Source organism: Prionailurus viverrinus, chromosome C1, assembly GCF_022837055.1.
Source record: "Prionailurus viverrinus isolate Anna chromosome C1, UM_Priviv_1.0, whole genome shotgun sequence".
Classification (NCBI taxonomy): Eukaryota; Metazoa; Chordata; class Mammalia; order Carnivora; family Felidae; genus Prionailurus; species Prionailurus viverrinus.
Window position 1 is genome coordinate 17,145,303 of NC_062568.1, and position 15,477 is coordinate 17,160,779.

The 15,477-nt window shown below is 36.2% G+C and overlaps 1 protein-coding gene across 3 annotated transcripts in view; it reads left to right on the forward strand.

Annotated features, from left to right (window-relative positions):
- Window positions 1–15,477, forward strand: part of BARD1 (BRCA1 associated RING domain 1) — an 84,262-nt gene that overhangs the window by 26,459 nt on the left and 42,326 nt on the right. For all 3 annotated transcript variants that reach the window (XM_047871901.1, XM_047871903.1, XM_047871902.1), the window contains 3 exons: window positions 3,425–4,377; window positions 11,804–11,884; window positions 13,552–13,724. In XM_047871901.1, the coding sequence (XP_047727857.1) occupies window positions 3,425–4,377; window positions 11,804–11,884; window positions 13,552–13,724 (1,207 nt within the window). The remainder of the gene's footprint in view (window positions 1–3,424; window positions 4,378–11,803; window positions 11,885–13,551; window positions 13,725–15,477) is intronic.

The window sequence follows — 15,477 nt, forward strand, 5'->3', positions numbered from 1 at the left end:
TACACTCCTATTCTGGCCTCTTAACGATTGCCTTCTTCCAATCTCTTTGCTCTCGCTCCACTCAAGACTGATTTTGTAAAACACAGATGCACTCATGCCATCTGACTTACATAAAACATTTTATTGGTTTGAAGAGCAGCGAGGAGGTCCAGTGGCTGGAATGGCAAGGAGAGAACAGGAGATCAGGAAGGTAGTGGAAGATCAGGTTGTTTCTGGCCTGTTAGGTGGCTACTAAGATTTTGGCTTTTTTTCAGAGCCAGAGTGGAAGTCTGGAGGGTTTTAGTGACATAATTTGACGAGTTATAAAGGGATCGCTGACTGCTCTGTTGAGAATAGACTTATGGGGGAGGAAGTAAGTACAGAATCAGGGAGATGATTTAGGAGGTTATTATTACTAATCTAGTGCATGATGATAGATGGTGTCCTATACCATGCTGACAGGAATGGAGGCAGTAAGAAGTAGTCAGATTTTCGATGTATTTTGCAGTTGGAGCTATAGAACTTGCATTTTGCATATAAGGCATGAAAGAGATAGGAGAGGCAAGTTTGAGTCTAAGGTTTTTGCCTTAGGCTACTGGATTGATGATATGCCATTTACTGAAATGGGGACAGCTATAAGAGGAGCAGGTTTGGGAAGATGTGGATCAGGAACTCAGTTTTGGTCATGTTCTGTGTGAGATACTTATTAGGAGTAGACGTGCATGTTAAGAGTTGTTGAGTAGGCAGTTGACTATTAGTCTGAAGTTGAGGGGAGAGGTCTGGGTGGCACATACACATTTGAAGTTGTCCCTGTATATAAGCATATATATATATATATATATATATATATATATAATGTTGACATATATATATATGTTCACAGATATATATATATGTATATAAACATATATATGTATATGTGTTTACATACATATATATATAAACAGATATATCTGTTCACATATATATATCTTTCACACACACATATATATATGTGTGTGTGTGTGTGTGTGTGTATGTATATATATAAGATTACAGGTGATTGCAGGTGAAGAAGTCTCAAGCCCTCCCACTTCAGAGATTGATGGAATGAGGAACACCAGAAGTAATACTTGTGGCTGAGCTCTTTATATGCTTTATATACTGAGCTCTTTATATGCTAAGCTCTAGCCACGTTGCTTTTTATCCACTGAATATGCTAAACTCATTTCTACCTTAAGACCTTGGCACTTGTTCTACCTTCTACTTGGGAACCACTTTCCTAGATATTTATGTGACTGCTTCCCTTTTGTAATTTGTCATGAGGTCTCAACTCAAAAGTGAGTTTTACAGAGAGGCCTTCCTTGGTGACCTTAGCTAATGCAGCAAAGTGTTTGTACGAGTACTCACCCACAAACTGTGGCACCTTATCTACTTGGGGACAGTGATTCTTTTCTTTTTTAAAGTCTACTGATTCTTTGTGTTTTAATTTCTGATTATTTATTTTTACTTTTTTAAATTATTTTTATTTATTTTTAAGTTTATTTATTTTGAAAGAGAGAAAGAGAGTGCAAGCTGAGGAGGGGCAGAGAGAGGAGAGAGAGAATCCCAAGCAGGGCTTGCAGGGCTCAAACTCATTTACCGTGAAGTCATGACCTGAGATGAAATAAAGGGTTTGGGTGGTCAACCGACTGAGCCACCCAGATGCCCCTAATTTCTGATTATTAGTAAAAAGTTGAAGAAATTCTTATAGTACATATATTGTAACTGTATAGCTTAATGAATTTTCACAAACTGAACTCACCCAATAAACAATACAAGTATCCTAGAAGAATAAACACTATTCTAGAAGCCTCTTGTTGCCCCTTTTTAGTCACTAACTCCTTTCCCCATAGTTATCGGATAGTCAGTATTTTGACTTAACACATCATATTAGTTTCAGCTGGTTTTATGTATTGTTTTGTATCTGGCTTCTTTTGCTCAAGCGTATATTTCAGTATGTAGTTAAAGTTCATTCATTCACATTAGTTTCTTGTTTACATAGCTCGAGATTATATGAGATGACACCTAAAGAGTTGTGACTATCTTCAATCCCCTAGATTCATTTTGTTTGAAATAAGTTGAAGTCATGTTGTGTGAGTCCTCCAATTTTGTTTTTCTTCATTATTGATTTAGCTATTCTAGGTCTTGTGCCTTTCCATATTATAGCTCCTTTGCTTTCTTATGTAAATTTTAGAATCAGCTTGTCTATTTTTACAAAAAAAAAAACAACTAAGATTTTTATTGGATTATATTACAGTCTGTAGTTCTATTGGGGGGAATCAATGTCTCAAGATTGAGTCTTATTATTCATGAGCATGGAATGTCTTTCCATTTGTATGGATTTCTTTCATAAATATTTTATAATTTTCAGAACTTGTATGTATTTTGTGAGATTTATGTTAAGTATTTTATGGGCTTTTTTGGTACTTTTATAAATGGTACTAATGTTTTTTAATTTATTCTGCATTTTTTTGTTATATATCATATAGAAACATAGTTGAAGTTGAACTTGGTATATTGACCTTGTATTCTGAGGCTTTGTTAAGTTAAAGTTACCTGTTAGTTTCATTAATTTTTTAAAAAAATTTTTCCTTGAGATATTCTATGTAGTGATTCAGGTTAATTATAAATAGATGGTTTTATATTGGTGTGCCTTTTATATCTGTTCCTTGGGGTGCTATCTAGGAATTTCAGTATATTTGACTAGGAGTGGTGAGAACAGACATCTTTGCCTTGTTCTTGACAATAGGAACAAAATGGTAGTTGCAGTATTTTACCATTTAGCATGATATTAGCTGTGTGTATTTTTGCCCCTCATCGGGTTGAAGAAGTTCCTTTTTATCCCTTGTTAGTTGGTCTTTTTATAAAGTCATAAATGAATGTTAGATTTTGTCATTTTTTTCTGTATCTGTTCACAAAATCACATGGTTTTCCTTTAGTTTGTTGATGTAGTGAATTATTGTTGTAATGAATTGTTGGTTATTGATTGGTTTTCAGAAGTCTCAATGAACAAGTGTTAATTTTTTTTTACTACTGCTTATTAAATCCCATATCTGCCTGCCTGCCTGTCTATCTATCTATCTGGCATATCTTTTCTCCATGGCTCTTATTGTCACCAGCATGCTGTATGTTCTACTAATTTACTTGTATGTTCTGCCCATCCTCAGTGGAATAGAAGTTCCATATTTTGTTCTCTGCTGTATGTCCAGTCCCTAGAATGTTGTCTGGAATTAAAGTAGGATTCTGTAAATATTTGTTGAATGAGTGAATATCTCCTCTCAAGGAGTTCATAGCCTAGGACAAGGGAAAGGTACACAAATGAAGTGTGATACACCTTAGGAGAACTATGAACAAAATCCTTTGGGAGCTCAAGATGGGGGAGATTAAGTTTGTGTAACAGATTTCTTTTCCTTTTTTCTATCAGATTTGAAAGAAGACACATCTAGGCAAAATGTATTCAATGATGCAGAAAATAAGAAGAATTCAATAAAAATGTGGTTTAGTCCTCGAAGTAAGAAGGTCAGATATGTTGTGACTAAAGTTTCAGTGCAAACCCAGCCTCAAGTGATCAATGATGGGAATGCTCAGCAGGCCTCAGTGTACAAATTTGTCTCTACAAGTCCTCCAACAAGTGTTCCTGAGAGGGCTAAAAAGGCTTCCACGAGGTCCGGAAAAAAACAGAAAAAGAAAACTTTAGCTGAAATCAACCAAGAATGGAATTTCGAGGCAGAAAAAGAAGATGGTGAACCTGACTCCAAAGAGGAATTTAAGGAAAAGCTGGTGTCTTTCTGTAGCCAGCCATCTGTTATCGCTAGTCCTCAGACAAATGGTGACATAGACTTACTAGCAAGTGACTCTGTAACCGAATCGGAGTGTTCTAGAAGCTTAACTGAAGTCTCTTTACCATTGGCTGAGCAAATAGAGTCTCCAGAAACAGAGAGCAGGAATGAAGACACGACTCCCGAGAAGAATGCTTGTGTGAATCATCTTACATCTAAGCAGCCCTTGCCATCAGGTCATAATGGGCGACCTGGACGTCGCAGCAGACGGTCCAGTCCCATTTCTAAGAGATGCAGAAGCAGCATTCCTGGCACGAGTGGGCAGCAAATGCTGCTTTCAGAAAACAAACCACTGCCTGGCTGCTCTTCACCACCTCCAAGCAAACGTAAAGTTGGTGACACATTAAGGAGGAAAAACAGTAATATATCAGATGAATCCATGAGCCTTTCACCAGGTACACCACCTTCTACACTGAATAGTCCAAGTTACAGACGGATGATGTTCAGCCCTTCAGCAATGAAGCTGTCTCCCGGTAGCCTTACAGCTGTGAAAAGAAATCATAGAGGAGAGACTTTGCTTCATATTGCTTCAATTAAGGTAGGATGCTTGCTGTGAAATACAATTTTAGAATGAGACCGACTATAAGAAACAATTCCTGTGGAGCCTGTGAACAGTGACATGAGATTACTAGGATAATTAACCTGCTCATGTGATACCTCCTTTGAACCAGAGAAGCAGAATTCGTAGGGACTGTGTCCTTACCTCAGAGCAGTGGCCCCTGGGCCTGAGGAACATAATCTTATAAGAGAAAACCAGTATTTCAGTATTTCAGCTTCTCCTTTGCCAAGGGCTTTCATTTCTCTATTCCATAATGATTTTGTTCAGTTTTCACCAGTTTGTCATGCTTTAGGAATATAGACAGGGGCCAAATTACTGCTGGCAACACATTGTTACCCAGCCAAAGAGCTAGGGACAGTGTGGGAGATGACAGACTTCTGTATGTTTGGCACTTGTAGTGGGCACTGCCAGAATTTGCAAGGTTGAAAGATGTGGTCTGTACATTTTTCCAATGACCTGGAAATTTGATTATCAAAAATGGCTCCTGTGGTTGACCCTGAAGGAATGTGTCTGTATCCCACAGCCAGACATTTCTTTTAATAGTGTGTTCATTAAAGTTACCTCTCTTTATTTACTGCCTCAACCCTAGGGCTATGGCAGTGTTAGTTTTTTTGGAAACTAGCCCATTTGTCAAGCATGAGGTATACGTGCAAGGGTTAACCTTTGGAACTGACTCAAGAACTGCACATAGAGGGGAGCAGTTAGCACCACAGCTTTACAGACTTTGTGATTTCATGCAAGTGTTATACAAATCAAATACAGGTGAGCTTAGTACTAAATTAGGATAGCTTTTATGATCTTTTAATAAGTTCACCAGGAGATCCTTGGGTGTTTTGCACAGATCTTTGGAAGATCTGGAAGGAACCCATTGGAGGCCCCCGCATATAAGGCTGATGAGCATCAGGCAACATCTGGGAAGACTATGGAATAGACATTGAGTCCAGACATTCCTGTATTTTTGTATGGAGAAAGGGAAAAGCACAAAAACGAGCTTCCCCAACTGTTAGGGCTTTAATTTTATTTTTTTCCTTGCTTTATCTTCCAATAAATGATGACTATAGAGTACTCTATATCTGATACCAGTGAGGAGGGAAACTGCAACATGACTACATGCCGGTTTTTGCACACATATCCTTTGAACAACTTGAATTTTCAGTTGGTCCCTGTTATATTTATTTATTTTTTTTTTTGCAAAGCATTGATTTAAAAAACCAGACTATATTTTTGTCCTATTTGTTATGTAAATAATAGATATGCGAATAAGCTATTATAATCTTAACTTTATATTGCTATAAATGCTTCATAACACAAGTAGCTAGCATAATAATGATGTTTTCATTTCTGACTAATATATAAGAATGTAGACTGCTTTAGTTTCTACATTTTCCTTTCTGGGAATTATTTTCAGACTACCAGGCAGGATTCCATTTACATGGGTAGAGAATTTTTCTTTTAACCATATCTTTACTAATGAAGATCTCTAAGACCTAGGCCATGGTTTGACAAACTGTTTCTTAAAGGGGCAAATATTTTTAGCTTCCCAGGCCATGTAGTCTCTACAACTATTCATGTCTGCCCATAGTTCAAAAGCAGCCATAGACAATATATAAACCAATAAAAGTTGACATACAAAATCATGCATCTTGTCTACAGGCCATAGTTTGCCTACCCTTGGCCTCAGCAGTGGAAAAAAGACAAAGAATCTTAAGACAGGAAAAATAAGATGCGTCTTGTGAATTTTCTCCAGTGAAGATTGCTTCATACAAGTTTTGTCGTATAACTAGTTTACCTAGGAAGAGCCTTCTTGCCAGCATTAAAGTTACCCATTTGATTCTTTTGCACTTATCAAATACTGTTATTGTCATTAGTTGGCAGATTCTGATACAGTACATTTAAGACAAGGTAATTGATTTCTATTGTTTTTTTTTTTTTTTAAATCACTGTTTAATAAGAGTGCTCTCTTTTAAAAATATGTTATGAGTTGAATGTAAACCCCCACCCAGGTTGATTTTCGTAGAACAAATACGTGCGAAAAAACAGTTGATTTGTCAGTATATTTGTCTTTTTATAAGTAGTATTCATTTCATTTTCTGCTCTAATTTTCTCATTTGCGGCTGCAAATGTATACTAGAAAACCAAATATTGTGATTCTGCTATTTTATTTTGTGTCCACCTACTTTAGAAAAAGATTTGAGGTGGCTCTGAAGTTAAAATACTAAAAATGGAACAAGAAACAGGGAAATAAAAGTTACTGCTGCTGAACAGAATGTAGATTTGATGACCTTTCAGGCAGCCAAGCCTAGCCCACTGAAAATAAAATCCGCAGTCCTTCCTATGGTCTACACAGCCCTGTATGATCCTCCTCCTTCAGGCTTCTGCTCAAATGCCACGTCTTCAGAGAGACTTTCTCGCTTACCTAACCAAGCAGTCCTGCTTGTTTTGTTTTCTTTCAGTTATTTCCTGACATGTTTTATTTTTTTTAAGATTTATTTTATTTTTTGAGTGCAAGTAAGGGAGAGGGGTGGGGGGAGAGAGACAGAATCCCAGATAGGCTGCACTCTGTGTGGGGCTAAGTCCCTTGACCTGGGATCATGACTTGAACCAAAATCAAGAATTGGACACTTAACTGACTGAACCACCTGGATCCCTCTATTTCCTGACATTATTATCATAGATCTCTTAGTTTCTTGCTTCTCTCTTTAGAATGAGAGCAAGAATTCTGTTTCTTCACTGTTAGATCTCCAGGATCTAGAACATTGCCTAGAACATAGCAGATGAATTTGATGAATAAATGAGCAAATTTTCCACTCAGTCATGATCTGAACCCCATTCTCCTGTCACACTGAACTTTATTTAGCCTTATGAACTATTCAGTATGTTCATTAATGCTACCAATACTTTGCACGTGTTCTTTTCTCTGATTTATATTCTTTCCTCTACATGCTTCCCTTTTCCTTCCTGGCTCTTTGTATGTAACCTTAAAAATCCAGCTTACATCCTACCTTCTTAATAAGTCTTTCTCAGGATTCCTAGAGTTAGTTTCTCCTCTATGGTGACATTATTTTGTTTGCATTTATATTCATTTAGCTTTCTGTGGTTATCCAGAATATATTCTTCATTTAAAATTTAATTTCAAAATGAGTAATAACTGCAGGTTTCAAAAATACGAATAAAAGTATTTATAGTAGAAAACCTCACTCCTGTTTCTGCCCCTAGCTGCACTATTACTGACAAGCCCTTTTTGCTTAACCACCTTACTAGTGTGTCCTTTGTGAATTTCTTTATGTAAATATAAGCAAGTCTATTCCATATTGGTACACAGCTTTCTGTATGTTTTTATAGTAGCATTGCCTTCTGTACATTTTTATTATTTGACTAGTCCTTACTAATGGATGTCTGTTTGTTTCCATTCTTTTGCTTTTATAAACAGTGCTGTGGCAAGGAATCTTTGTTTCATATGTGACCAGGTGTATTTTTAGGATAAATTCCTAGAAGTCGACTTCTGGGTTAATGTAGAGCATCCCTTACCTTATTTACCCTGATAACCTCCATACCTGGCAATAGAAGGGTCTTGGTAAATATCCAGACTGCCTAAATTCAGGCTGCTGGATGTTAGACCACTACTATGTCACCGGCAGATACTGTTTGTACTGTCAGTTCTCAAATCCTTTTTTCCTTCAGGATCCTGGATTTACAGATGAGCCATTCTACTTTTTGGACATTCAGCCGTGTATGAATACAAACCCTACAGACCCTACAGGATTCTTTTTGAATTCCTTATTTATACTTTCATTTTATTATACTGCAGAATTTCAAGCAGAATATTCATTAATATGATGTCTGGGATATTGTGCGTATTCTCATGAAACCAGAACAAATTTGAGATTCAGTTGGCTCTTTTTATTGCCCGTGTTTCTATTTGAATGTGGATGTCACCTATGGTTAAAATGCTACTGAGAACATTTTGTTATAAATGAGAGATTTTATGAGAAAGTGTTACTGTGCCTAGGTAGAAACTAAGATAAACACTCATTTATTCTTCTGATTTAATTTTTGAAAACTTAGTATTTGATATTTCTCTAGACATAAAGAAAATTTTGATTTTGTTATTTTATCATGTAGGATTTGTGGTTGCTGGAATTAGCCTCAGATTTCTAGCACAGATTCTTCAAATGGTAATGATTGCTCATAATTCATGCCACAGCATTGAATGTATCATGATATAGAAGGCTTGACGTTGGCATGTCATGATATTTTTTGATGCAGACAGAACGAATCATATTTTTCAGGCAACTTATAAGGCATGATACACTTAACATAGCAAAGGTGATGAGGATCTCCTGGGTGGAAAGAACATCCCTTGTGAAGAGTCTCCTTCAGGGTCTGACTTTGTCATTCATCGTATTTTAAGGCAGTCACATTGTGTGAACCCCGTTTACTGCTCGTCCTTCATACCAGCTTCCTGAGAAAGTTGCAGAGGACTCCCGAGCAAACTGGCATCTATGATATTTTCAAGATTGTAATTTCTAGAACATCTCTTGGAGGCAGTATCCATTTTTCCCTCTGTCAACCACCACCTTTATAATACTGAACCTTCTTAATACCAGTAGCTTAACATTACACAGACTAGGTTGTCAGAAGCTTCTGTGAAGTTATTTTATTCAGTAAACTCTTGAAAAGCTAGGGAAATGTTTAATATATTTTAGAGCTTCATTCTGGATGACAAAAAAAAAATTTAAACAATATCTACTTGCCAAAGGAAAAGTTCTAGGTAACTGATTAGTTCATATATGTGGAAAAGCTTAACCATTTGGGATAAGTCATCGTCATTGTAATGCCCTGTACCTTTTTTATCAAGATATTTATTCTTAATTGTATTTTAGAAGAGCTAACCTTTATAATAAGGAAAAAAAATGTGTGTGTGTTGGAAAGTTAATTTATATTGCTGTAATATGAACGGATGTATGAAGAATCTGTTTTTGAATGAAAGGTTAGCAATTAGAAAATTCATTGTGGCACACACGTTCCGTTTGTTTTCAGCCTTTAAGGTATTACTTGAAAATACCAAATCCATTTAAAATTTCTTGTAAGCCTTGGTAAATACTTTCTTTGGATGATTTTTTTTTTTTTTTTTTTCTTGCTGTGGTTTAAGAAACTCTCAGTTACTCTTTTAAGTTGTGGAGAGTCTGAAAGTGAGTGCTTATTACTCAGAGAATATTTTTTTAGTGAAGAAAGTAATTTAAAGAAATTAGAAGCAAAAGTTCATTTATTTCCCAGAAACTCCATATTGGTTCAAGCTTACTCCGTTACTGTGAACTCTGTCTAATTTTCATAATTTTATTTATGTGCATGACATTAAATTTACATAAAGTAGAACAATGAAAATGTGACAAACTTTTAAGTACTAGGGAAGAGAAAGCATATTGGGTATGAAAAACAAGCAGTTTGCAAATGGGCGATATGTTCCGGGGAAGTCTAGGGGTGCTTTGTAATAGAAGACCCTTTGATAGTTTGACGAGGTTACAAGAAAGAAAAATACCACTGTGTAGCATCTTTCCAAGAGAATCTGCTTTTAGTTTCTAAATGTCTCTGTTTCTATGTGAGTGTTCTCATGTGACTTTTCATTCCACAGTTGTATTTATATTTAAGGGCTTTGTTAGGTTAATATGTTTTTGTGATTACTATGTAGAATTAGAATGGAGAAATCTTTCAGAAGGCTTTTTGTGTAGTTTTGTGTGTGGATACTTTCATGTTGAAGGTTGGAAGTGTGTGTGGTTCTGGCAGTTCATCTGCCCCAATAATCATGGGATTGTTTAAAAAAATTCAAGTATCTTGACAGACATTCCTAGTTTCATTGGGAATGGACTTAAATATAGAGCAAAGCTAAATAAATGGTAATTTGTACTACTAATATAGAATTTGCACCCCTAAGAAACTGTGGGAAAATATGTTTTTATTGGAACTGGGACAATTGATTTGAAACATATATAATGTTTATTTTTTAGATCCATTAAATATTTAGGGTCATTTTGGTAATTTAGGAACTTAAAAAAGTATGTTGCAAATGGATTTTTTCTTAGTTTATTTTGAGAGAGAGAGAGAGAGAGAGAGAGAGAGAGAGAGAGAATATGTGTGGTGGGAGGAGCAGAGAGAGAGAAGGTGAGAAAAAAAATCCCAGGCAGGCTCTGTGCTGTCGGTGCAGAACTCAACATGGGACTCTATCCCACAACCCTGGGATCATGACCTGAGCCTGGCTGGATCAAGTCATAATGCTTAACTGAGCCACCAAGGTGCCCAAGCAAATGGATTATTTATTTTTATTTTTATTTTTTAGAAAACTAAGTAAGCTACCATCTTATGATTTGTTGTGCTTGAGAGGCAGCAGCCCAAAACAATCAAATAAAAGCAAATGTTACTGTTTTTAGGAGACTTAGTGACTTCTACATATAATCAAACCAATAGGGGAAAAACTCAATTTTAGAATATTGAGGATGGGGGTGAGAGAGGAGAGATTTCCTTCTCCCTAAAGAAGCTCTTCACAAAACCAGTTGAACACCTATGTGTCATAGGTAACTTTTGCTATATGTAATTAAAAAAAAATTTTTTTTTAAGTTTAATTCGAGAGAGAGCACAAAAAGGAGAGGGGCAGAGAGAGGGGCAGAGAGAGAGAATCCTGAGCAGGCTCCTCCCTGTCAGCACAGAGCCTGATGCAGGGCTTGTGAGATCATGACCTGAGCGGAAACCAAGACTTGGACACTTAACCAACTGAGCCACCCAGGTGCCCCATTTGCCATATGTAATTTATTTACTCAGCCTTTTTCAGAGTAAACTCTGTCAGTAGTATTTGGAGAAAATAGCCTTGCTTTTACCTAGAAAAATATCTTATAGCAAATAAGGTGAATATAGACTAAATTAATGTATTAAGGATAAATGGAGTAACTGTCGATAAAAAAAAAACAATTTGGAAGTTTCAACTGAGTGGCCTTCTTGACCTTGATTTTGTTTTAAACAGTACTTGGAAATCATTTTAATGCATGCTCAAAAAGGATGTTTTTCACAAATGAAGTGATGAGTTTAAATACTTCATTATCATCCGTTGATTTTTGGTTAGTGCCCTTTATTTGGTATTTTGAAATGACTTTTGATAAGGGTTGCTAATCTTAGAGATTTTGAACTTGATATTCAAGGATGGACCATATGACTTCATGACTTCTTGGTACCTTAGAACAGTTCATCTATACATGACTTATTTATTACTCATGAGCAGGAGGCATTAGGGAAGAGATTTTAATTTGATTCTATCTTTAAGAAGACAAAATTTTAAAAATAAAACAGAACTCAAATCTCAATATCTTCTTTTTTTATTGATGATTTTTAATTTCTTTTTATTTTTTCATTCTATTAGGGCGACCTACCTTCTGTGGAATACCTCTTACAAAATGGAAGTGACCCAAATGTTAAAGACCATGCTGGATGGACACCATTGGTAGTTTTCTATTTGTTTTTTCATTCTCGTTTTATGTCTTATAGTTATTATACTGTATGCAGTTGTCTATACACTCTTTTTTTAATCTGAAGAACATACATTTCACTAAGCAAGAGAAAATGATTACTTTTCATCTAGCTTTTCAATTGTGACAGGGAAGAAATTGGCTGCCTTTTCACTGACTACCTTTAGATTTAGGAATCCAGTTACACCACATTGCTGAATATAGCTAATAACATGGAGGTAACTATTGGAGCTGACATCAGGCCTCATTTTGCCACATTCCAAATTATTGGAACCAGATTTCTTGGAACAAAGAGAGGTCAGAGGGACTGGGTATAGGATTATATCATAAGGCAGTGATTCTACTGAAGATCTATTGTAGCCTCATTTATACCCTACCCAATCGCAAATATATAGAGGCAGTAGAAATCTTTGCTTACAGTGAACATTTTTAAAAATCTGCTTATTATTACTAAAACTGCAATGTGGAGTATAGTCTGGAAAACGAATAGCACAAATACATGGGAACAAGTGCTGTGTGAGCTAATTGCATGCAATTTGAAGACAGCTATAGAAGTGTCAACAGAGGAGGTAGAAGCCCTTACCCTGTAAGCTGGAAATTTATCATAAAATTGAGAGAGTCTTATTAAGCCAGGTGTAAAAAAGGTTTAAAGTTGTAGAGAATGACTTCTCCTTGCCAAATTTTTAAGCTGGGAGGGTTTAGTCTGGATCAGAGTCACTTTGTTGTTTTTGACTCTGCAGGCTAGTTAACCTTTTCAAAGAAAGGTCAATTTTTTTTTTTTTTTTTTTTTTTTTTTAAAGCCAGTAAGGCAAGTTGTAAAAAAGATTGGTGAGTGATTTATTCGAGCACCTGATGTCTAATTTCTGTTATTTTCTCCTGGAAATAGACCTACAGATATTTGGTGGGGTATTGCCCATTATGAATTGAATAGATGTTCTTAAAAAGCACAGTATGTCAGTGGTTTATTAGAATATAGTATAGTGGCATTTTTAACAGTTCATTAGACATAAGGAAAGATTTGCACACGAGGCATCTTTGAATGCCTTGAATGAATGCCCTGTTAACGTCAGTAAGCTCTTTTTACTCTATGTTATTTGTGTTATCGTCGACACCAGCCATACAGTAATCTGTAGCTTCAGCAAATAGTCTTGCCTTGTAAATACTCTCTCCAGGATACTCACTTTGTGGGGTGGTTATGTATACATGCGGGTGCACCACTTAGGGTATGGCTAGGTACCTGATTTAGTAGATTCTATCAGCCTTGGAGAATTTCACCTTTTATGCATGATCTAGTTGTTAAATACTTTCTAAGTTTCTTGTTTTTAATTTTTTACTGTGGAACAGTTGAGGAGCTAGAGTTGGTTTATAGCTACATTTTCTTCTTAAAAAATGAGCAGTTGACTGAAGCCTCAAATAAATACCATCTTTTTCCATGAATTGCATACATCTTGATCATCATGTATGTCATCACTAAGATTGGTAATAGGGCTTTTACTCCGGGCTGACACTTACAGTCTGTATGAATATTTAGGTTAGACCAATTTACTGACTGAAGTTCACATTTATTTTTCTAAAGTGCAATTTTATTATGATATGATGCATTATTGTTCCTCATCACTTTTTTTACTTCTTATTTAATCAGCACGAAGCCTGCAACCATGGGCACCTGAAGGTGGTGGAATTGTTGCTACAGCACAAGGCGTTGGTGAACTCCACTGGGTATCAGAATGATTCACCACTTCATGACGCTGCCAAGAATGGGCACATGGATATAGTCAAGCTCTTACTTTCTTATGGAGCCTCCAGGAACGCCGTGTAAGTTGTTCAACTTAAAACCTGGTTTTTAGTTGACTTGTGTTCTTGAGTGAAGGCTGTGAGGAAGCAAGGACTTGAATACCGAAGTTGGTGGCTGTCTTTCTTGTCTTTCACAACTGAGGTTAGACATGACCATTATATTCTGTATTTAAAATCAGCACTCATGCTCTTTTCCTTTGTGATACTTACCTATTTGAGGGAGATTTGCTCCTTTAATTCAGAAACAATTGCCAAGTTAATTTTGGACAAATTCACTTACTTAGAGTCTGTAGATTGAGTCATACTTATTAATAAGAAAAGAATTAGAAGCACAGAAATAACTGTTTTGTATGCTTCCCAGTATTTCATAATTTGTTATAAATATTCTATTTTTTTATGATTTTCCTGCATATTTAGTTAAAATATGTAAGAATTTTGATGTTGGGCAAGTGCTATTGAGTTATTTCTTAGATTTTTCACATCATTCAAATGAAGCTGTGGGTAAATTGTTTTGCAATGTCAGGGCACAGAGATGCATTAGTGAATGCTGGCGGCTGCATTTTAAAATCTCTATTGTCAACAGTGTCACAAGCAATTGCCATATGTAGATTTTATATCTTTAATCTATAACTTGGTTCATGTCTCCCTATATATTATTTTATTCTTTTCAGTTAATGAGGTAGTTGAAATGGAAATAGAAGAATTGCCTCTTCATGTCCCCGTTGCTTCAATAGGTTTAGAAAGAGCACCTGAAAATCAGGCTTACTGTGGTTACAGAGGCAAATAAGAATTACAAAATGCAGAACTTCTAGGTTGTAATTTTTTTATAGCATAATTGAAAAACAAATTAATAAATAATGCAGGAATGTACCATATCTTGGTGCTGTTAGTTTTGGTAAGTGTGTCTAATATCCTTTGTGTCTATCACATGTGGTGAGATAGTTGGGACAAACTCAAGGGATACATATTTTTATGTATTTTTATTTTTCCGGTTTGTGAGTGTGTGTGCTTATGCGCGTGCGTACACACACACACACACACACACACACACACACATTATATATATATACACATGGACCTAACAGATATGACCCTCCTGGGGGGATAGCCAGCCATTTGATAAAGCAAATGGTTACTTGGGTCAGGTGAAACTGAATAGTTTCCATCCGTGGGTTCTTAAATCAGCCATGACTACTTTAATGAATGGAGCACTGGTCAGGGCGTTAGGGAATTCAGCTTTTATTTGTGACTCCATTATTGACTTTATAGCCTCAGGCAGGTTAATTTCTGTGCCTTGGTGTCCTCACCTATAAAACATGGGTGATGCCTGCTGCTTTTCTGTTTTTTTCAGAGTATAGTGAGAATTAATGAGCCAAAACACAGGGCCTGTCTTGTGGTTTGTACACCATGATTCTTCACTATACTGTGACGCTTATTAATATACAAGGTGTGGGCATGAGACAGTGAGCCTAGTCTGCCTTCACAGGTGCCCCTCAGATAAATATGTTGTTTTTAAATAGGCTTACCTAGCGAAGTGGCAGATTTAGGTATATCTGTAGCCCAGCACCATCCAGTAGATCTTTCTGTATTGATGGAAATGCTGTATATCTGTGCTGAGCACTCAGTAGCCACTAGCCATCTGCTGCTGTTGAAGACTTAAAATGTGGCTGTTGCTACTGAGGAACTAAATTTGGAAATGTATTTTAATTGAATAGCCACATGTGCCAAGTGGCCACTGAATTGGACAACTGGTTGATATAGTTAGGATAGTGGG